This window comes from Cyprinodon variegatus, unplaced genomic scaffold, assembly GCF_000732505.1.
Source record: "Cyprinodon variegatus isolate N-32 unplaced genomic scaffold, C_variegatus-1.0 Scaffold1000, whole genome shotgun sequence".
Lineage (NCBI taxonomy): Eukaryota > Metazoa > Chordata > Actinopteri > Cyprinodontiformes > Cyprinodontidae > Cyprinodon > Cyprinodon variegatus.
Window position 1 is genome coordinate 202,080 of NW_015151453.1, and position 7,961 is coordinate 210,040.

At 38.4% G+C, this 7,961-nt stretch overlaps 1 protein-coding gene across 1 annotated transcript in view; it reads left to right on the forward strand.

Moving 5' to 3' along the window:
• The first annotated feature begins 2,192 nt into the window (after positions 1 to 2,192).
• Positions 2,193 to 7,961, forward strand: part of LOC107100680 (zonadhesin-like) — a 50,719-nt gene continuing 44,950 nt past the window's right edge. Inside the window, exons 1-9 of the mRNA XM_015399255.1 lie at positions 2,193 to 2,202; positions 2,294 to 2,440; positions 2,533 to 2,801; positions 5,405 to 5,489; positions 6,536 to 6,688; positions 6,893 to 7,057; positions 7,152 to 7,252; positions 7,550 to 7,628; positions 7,748 to 7,936. Of these exons, the coding sequence (XP_015254741.1) occupies positions 2,193 to 2,202; positions 2,294 to 2,440; positions 2,533 to 2,801; positions 5,405 to 5,489; positions 6,536 to 6,688; positions 6,893 to 7,057; positions 7,152 to 7,252; positions 7,550 to 7,628; positions 7,748 to 7,936 (1,198 nt within the window). The remainder of the gene's footprint in view (positions 2,203 to 2,293; positions 2,441 to 2,532; positions 2,802 to 5,404; positions 5,490 to 6,535; positions 6,689 to 6,892; positions 7,058 to 7,151; positions 7,253 to 7,549; positions 7,629 to 7,747; positions 7,937 to 7,961) is intronic.

Consider the following 7,961-nt stretch of genomic DNA (forward strand, 5'->3'; position numbering starts at 1 on the left):
CTGAAAAAAACATAATTAAATTAACTGTATTTACCCTTAATTTGAGTAGGTTAATGAGATCGTTTGCAGATTTTAAAATGAGATAATTAGATAATAACTTGAAATAAGACAATGCAATTGGGTTTTTTCTTATTTTAAATGTAAATTTTCTTGTTTTTCCTCCTCAATCCAAGAACTAATGCACTTATTTTAAGAAAAAATGACTCATCTAGATTTTGATTTTTTTTTACAGTGTGAAGGTTATTAAATGTCAGTCATTTTTTATTTTGCCAGTATTTTATTTAATGTCCAGTAGGGTTGATTTTATAGTTATAGTGGATATTTATAATGCAGTATTACTTTTAGGGGATGACCTTATCAATAATCAACCAGTTTATTTTTTATTTTTTTTCCATATCCAACTTTTAAGGCTTTAGTTTTTTTTATATATATATTTGTTTTTAAGGGTTTTAATCTGCACTGGAAAAAAATAATTTTTTCTTAAAATAATTGCATTTGTTCTTGGATTGAGGAGATAAAAGAGACATTTTGCCACCGGAAACAAAACAATTTACATTTAAAATAAGAAAACCCAACTGCATTGTCTTATATTAAGTGCATATTATGGAATTATCTTATTTCAGTTTGCCAATATAATGAGTAAAAATACTCATTATATTGGCAAACTCTCATTTAGCTACTTAAATTAAGAAATTTGTACTTATTTAAAGGTCGTTTTTTCCAGTGTAGGGTTGATTTTGTAGTTATAGTGGATATTTATAAGGTGGTCTAACCTTCAGGGTTTGACCTTATTAGTAATCAGCAAGTTTATTTATTTAGTTTATTTTTTCTGAATTAAACTTGTAAGTTTTTAGTATTTTCTTTCCAAGTGTCTTAATTCAAGTTTATCTGAGAAGCATTCCAGAAGTAAATCCAAATGAGAAGCAATGTAATTATATTTTTTCTTTCTTTTACAGCCTGAAGGGAAACCAAAGAGATGCTGGTATGTTGGTTTGGATTTTTCTAAACTCTGTTTAAGTATTCCTCCCTCTTAAAGCAATCCCCTCTGCTGATAAATGGCCACATGTTGCCGCATGTGACCAAATGTTCTCGCCTTTATCTATTTACTGCTCCTTATCTTGGGCATCTCTAACAACTTTTTCACCTTGCCTTCTCGCCTAGAACGCCCAAAGCAACCAAACAAAACAACTTTATATGTATTGACATTATGAGATGTTATTTTTGAGCCATTTGGATCAGACTGATAACTGGAAAAACAATCTAGAAATAAGTAAAAATGACTTAAATTAATTGTATTTACCCTTAATTTTAATAGGCAAATGAGACAATTTGCCAGTGCAATGAGTATTTTCAATATTATATATTAAATATACATTAAATACAGTATTTAAAATAAGATAATTAGATAATATGTGGTTGAAATATTTTGAATCTAAATTGTCTTGTTCCAGTGGGAAAATGTCTCTTTTAATTCCTCAATCCAAGAACAAATGCACCTATTTTAAGAAAAAATTACTGATCTAGATTCAGATTTTTTCCAGTGTACGAGTCAATTATTTGTCGCGCTGATTCAGGTTTTTAATTCTGTGAATGTTGAACTTTGAGGTCATGTCGTTTCCAAGTAGATGTTAAATTGACTCATAGTCGGGTTCAATGTGAAGCAGGCTTTGATTACATGGAAAATTATTGAGAAAGATCTAAATGCTTGTAGAAAAAAACGGAAATATAATATTATTTTTGGGCTGAATTAATTTTTTTTTTACAGATATTTGCTTGTAAATGTCCTCTTAGATGAGATTTGGGTATAAAAAAAACCCCAAAAAAAGCAAGATAAAAACATATCTGTATACAGCCGCTCAATTTAAATTTAAGATAAGAAAAAACATCTTATTTTAAGGGTATAAATGTTAATTTCATTGGTGGATCATCTTATTTAAGGGTAAAAACACTTAGTCTGAGACATTTTGACTAATTTGTTGATTTTTTGCAGTGTTTTAGGTGTAAACATCACTGCTTTGAGTGTTTCTGTGTTTCCCTAAGATGGAAGAATGGGAAAAAAAAAAAAAGATTAATTACTAAAACATAATTCAGACTTTATTTGCAGTACTTATTTCAATACAAACATTAATGATGTATTTTAATGTTTTGCACCAACCCGGTTTGTTGTTAGAGAATGATGAAGTCAGACAGGGATGGGTTGCAGTAATGGCATTTCTGGAAGACAAATTATTCAGGTTTTTAATGAAATGTAAATTCTTCACGTCTGTATCTCTGTCGTCTGTCTGTCCAACAGCCGTGATCACCTCCTGCGACTTTAATCATGACAGTCAGCCATTCTGCAGCTTCACCCAGGACACGGCGGATAACAGCGACTGGACCCGACATAAAGGTCCAACTCCGACTCCTGGCACCGGCCCCAGCGGAGACTACCCAGATGGAAGTCAGTTTACCAGCTGTTTTGGTTCTGACGCGTCTAACAGCCCAAGCGTTAAGTCCAAAGAATTCTGAGTCTTTGTGTGTCTCTGTCTGCAGATGGATTCTATATATACCATGAATGCGACAACGTCTCCAATGGACAAAAAGCTCGTCTGCTGAGCCCCTTGATCACCTCATCGGCATCTAAGATCTGCGTTCAGTTCCGGTACTACATGTATGGGATCGAAAGCAACAATTTCTTAAGGGTTCTGTCAAAACCAGCAGGCGGCGAAGAAGTGGAAGTCTGGAGGAGGGATGGATTTCAGAGTCCGTCCTGGTTGGCAGGTTCTATCACCGTGCCCAAAGCAGCCGGTCAGAGTCTCAACGTGAGTGTTTCCAAACTGCTGGAGATCATTTTTTAACGGGAAAACGTTTAAAAGTGGAATAAAAGCAACTCTGCATCACTTTCGAGGCAATATTAGCTTCATCTGACATCGATTAGATGATTTTTCAGGTCAGTATTCAACAATTGTTGCGTATCGATGCTCTTCTCAAAAACTCACCTAAGAGGGTCAGTTTAGGTACCAGATTTTTTTGGGGCCCCGCCCCTTCTTATGACGTCATTATACAGCAATTCCACTTGGACAAACTGGATTGCACCCGTTTCTTCAGGATCAAATCTCTTCTAGAGTCTCAACATATTATTAGCCTAATGGTTGAAACAAAGTTCAAAGTAGAGTAGCTTATTTTGGCTAGCAGAACGAGCACAAAGAGGCTAAACTGTTAGCTACTGAGCAAAGCTAGCCACAGCGCTACCAGATCTGGTACCTGGTATCAATCAATCAATCAATCAATCAATCAATCAATCAGTTTCTTTAATGTCAACTACAATTTACATTGTAATCAAGATTTCGGTTTTATTACAAACTGTTCATCAGAATCAGAATCAAGTTTATTGCCAAGAAGGTTTGCACTTACAAGAAATTTGACTTGGTGTTGTTGGTGCAGACAAAAAAAAACAAAAAAAACAAAACAAAATAACAAATAAATAACATAACAAAATAACAAAATAATCACATACATTAGGGTGGGGAGGCTGACAGGGAACAATTTACTGAGGCCATGGGTCACGCAGAACGCTGCCTTTAGGCGTTCTTATGGCTTCCAAGGGCCCCAACCTGTAGATTGTTCACTATAGCGCTGCCTTTATCCCTGTGGAAAGATAGGAGCCACATTGGGGAGGGAGAGGGGGAAAAAACCAGAGGGGGCTGGGTGGTAGCAGTTCTTCTGGGTCCTTCCACCATAACATCCAGGGGAGATTTTCATAAGGGGAGGCCGAATCCAAAATAACACTTACTGTTTGAAGAGTGGGCTGCAGGATTTTTCCTTCAGCATTGAGTCTTTTATTGCTGGCTCTACGTGGCAAATCCAATGTTCCAAATTTGTTGGGTTTTTCCACCTTGAAGCAAGCACCCACATCCAAGATATCATCCCATCTTACCTTTGAGTTTAACCACCACAGCTAGCATGCGTTCAATCGCACCCAGCATACGGCTCAGCTCACACTCCGGCCCAAATTGCTGCCGACATCCTCTGTAATTGTAGATACATCAGGTATCCTCCAGATCCAAACAGGAGAAATCAGAGTATCATAAATCAGAAAAACCATACATCTTCGATGTCCTCCACTGACCATATTATAAAATACACCATCCTCCAAGCCTTCCAAGAATCCATGGTGTATCCCATGAAGTATGTCACGGCAGGACCCTTTTCCCTGTCCCCCAGTTGAGAAAATGTGGTCAATTGCATTGAGAGTCCAGCTGACCCCATCGGTGGTTTGAATTCGGCTGATAAGAAAAGAGAGGGCTCAGAAAAGACAAGACACAGCAAAGCAGGGACAGAGCAAGGAGTTGCAGAACAGCAGGGAAATGCGACCGCCTCCTTCAAGAGTCAGAACTCTTGAAGAGTCTGGGTCCCTTAGTAACAGTCTGATAAAGACAAGACCACTATGTTGTCGTTTTTCTCTACGATTTAATCTAGTGAGATGAATGTAGCCCCGTCTTTACCAGGAACTCTACTGGTCCTTTCAGATGGGATGTGAGCATGCTCTGAAACCCATCTTTTTTCACTGGCTTGTGCCACACGAGGGCAGTTTATCACAGAAAGCAAAGCACACGTGCAGCGCGGTGCTGTGGCGAGCTTGTGCACCAACCCGGTCAAAGTTCAACACAGTTTAACTTTAACCATGCAGTAACCAATGCATGTAAGACCAATAGAAACTGGGCGACCGAGAACCAGACACACCAGGAAGCAAAATGGACAAAAAGTTTATAGTGTGTCTGAATTCCCCTAAAGAATAAGATGACCAAAGTTTGTGATTGCGTTTGCTATGGAAATCGGGCTCTTTTACAAGCCCAATCGCTTCGAACTCTCTGGAACTGTTGTGCAGCTACAGCCTATTATTCTTCTAAGCTAGCACTAAGCTAATGCTAGCACTTTACTGCTGAATACAAGCAATCAGTTGCCCAAGCAGCAGGTGCAGAGGGAAAATATGTCCTGTCTGAAAGGTCCGCAGGTCCAAATTGATCTGCTATCAGATTCCCAAACACAGAGGAAATATGGCGACATTGCAATGCTGCTAGTGGCCTTGAGGGGCGCTAAAGCTAGTAGCTAAAAGTGATGCAATGTTGCTTTGATAAACGCATTTAAGAAACTTTATGTATCTTATTTTATATATGTAGTTATCTGTGTATATATCTTATTTTATTCATAAAATATTTCCTGATTTTATTTTATGACCACCCTAAAAACCTGATCTGGAGTCTAACTTTACTTTCAATTGCACTCTAGAAATCTCCGAAATATATGAAGGTATTTCAAAGAACTATTAGTGGAGGAGTTTGCACCTGAAGCTTAGTTTATGTAAGGCGAGCAATCCTAATTCTTTAAGTCATTCATTGGGATGTTTATTATTTTCTCTGCATAGATTGTGTTTGAGGCTCAAAGAGGTTTCTCTGCATCCTGTGACTCAGCATTGGACAACATTGTCATCACTGAGGGGGAATGTCCTGGTGAGTTCAGACACACACATTCATATTTCTACCTTTATTAAAACACTATTTACCTCAATTCTTTATAATAACGCGACACTAATTGGCCCAACACCTTTATTCATACCCTTATTCATAACCATTGCTGGTATTCACACTGTAAAACTCTAGTTACCTTAGAAAAGTGTGACATTTAATTTAAAGTTTAGTTTCTGCAAGTACGCCTTTAAGGCAGCTATATAATTACTTTTTCCGCTGGGATAAATACTAGTGTTGCACCGATACCAGTATCGGGCGGGGCCCCGATCCAGCATTAAAATGGTGGTATGAGTATCGGCGAGTACCAACAAATAGGGCACTGATACCATTTTGAGAGCCAAAAGTTGATTCCACTATTGTCACCCATTCCAGGGAGTGCGAAACAGGACAGACAGCAAGAAGAATGAGCTCTGGCAGTTTTCTCTTGCTGCACATTTACACTTTGTTTATTTATGTTTCCAGTGAGCCTCGATAGATTATGACTTACCAGCAGCGAATCTGACACATTTGGCTAAGTTCGAGTTTTTGAGCAATGTTGACAGACCATAAGAGCTGTGCACAACATCAATGGGGCTCCCTCTGATGGGCAGGAAAACTTGTGCATGCAAACATTTTAAAAAAGTGACTTTTCTACCTTCATTTAACCCCAAACTATCCACTTTAACCGTAAAGACTGTGAGATGACAGCCTATAAGTAACCTTGGTAACCTGCCCTTAGAGCAGATGAGCCCTGAAGGCAGGTTTGAAAAATTCTGGTCATGTTTCATTTTTGCAAACCCATTGTTAAAACGTCATTCTATGAGTTCACATTGATCTGACAACTTCCTACCACTTTCACATACTTTACTTGCATGTGTGGACTCAAATATTTGCAGTCATCAAACATTTTGTATCTAATGTATTTAAAATGAGGATAAACAACCTCATCAAGACATAAGCAGTATCCCTTACCATGAAAAGAAAAAGGCAGAGGATTATTCCACGACAGGCACTACTCTGTTTCTAATTTCTATTGGTTTTCTTTACAGCTTGTGAATCTAGCTGTGATTTTGACGAAATTGGTGATCTGTGTGGGTGGACAGTCCACACCGAAAATCCTGAGCTAATTGGTTTTGATCAGTGGAATGGACAAACAGACACAGAGGGCACTGGACCTGATGATGACTTCTCTAAACCTGGGTGTAAGTAAAACTGTGGTTTAGGGTACTGCTCATAGAGGGCCAAGAGTTGAGCATTTATGAAACCATGATAAACCCTTCATACTAAAAATACCATTAGTGTTGATTAGTCTGAAAATATAGATCAAATTACGATGTAAACTGATTGTGAAAGTTCCCCAAAAGTGGCTGTAAGTTTTGACCAGTTGTTTGTACTTATATACATAGTTGGAAATTACATGCTGATGGATTCTTACGAAGCTGTGGAAGGAGAAAGCTCTCAAATCAGAAGTCCTGCGATTCCATCCCCCTCAGGATGTTTGGAACTCAGCTTTTATTACTACCTGTATGGTACCAGCACCAAAATGGAGATCAGTGTCCACACCATAACAGGTAAGGGGTTGGATTTATGTTATGGCATAAAAATTACTGCACATTTTTACCATAATAACCTTTGTTTGAGTTTTTGTTTATATTTGACATTTAGCAGGTGGAGGCCTTGGACCTTCTTTCTTCAGTGTTAAAGGAAACCAGGGTATGGGCTGGAAGCCTGCAGAGGTCCGCGCCACTGGAACCGCTGAAACTCAGGTAAAATCATGGCACTAATATGATTATTGTTTACAAATATGTATTAACAGTTGTTTAAATCAGTCTGCGAGTTTTAAAAAGTTTGATCACTAACTGGTACTTATGTGGTTTTTGTCCCTCCATTCCAAACCTTACCTAAATGTCCTATGAAATGGCATTGCGCCTCACATGTTATTGTCGATAACACCAAACTGTAAATTTCATGTAGATTACATATATATATGGATGAGAAACCCGTTGGGAGTGTTTTTCAAGGTCTAAGTTATGTCAGAAACATTTATTTCAATTTCTTTTCAGTTTGCAATTGTCGGAACCTTTGGTGAAACCATGAAGACAGATATTGCCGTTGATGCCGTCTGTATCAAGACCTGCACCGGTAAGAAACTGGTCAGATGGAGACATGACTACATCTTTACCCACCAGGAGAAAAACTACGCATAGCAATTATTTTTTCAACAACTTATGGTTTTGTTGTTTTTTTCTCCTTCCCTATAGCTGAGTCAACAACACCAAAACCTTCTTCTCCTACACCAACTACACCTAAGCCACCAACTGGAGGGCCAACCACACCTAAGCCACCAACTGCAGGGCCAACCACACCTAAACCACCAACCCCTGGACCAAGTACACCTAGACCCCCTACTGGAGGGCCAACTACACCTAAACCACCAACCCCTGGACCAAGTACACCTAGACCCCCTACTGGAGG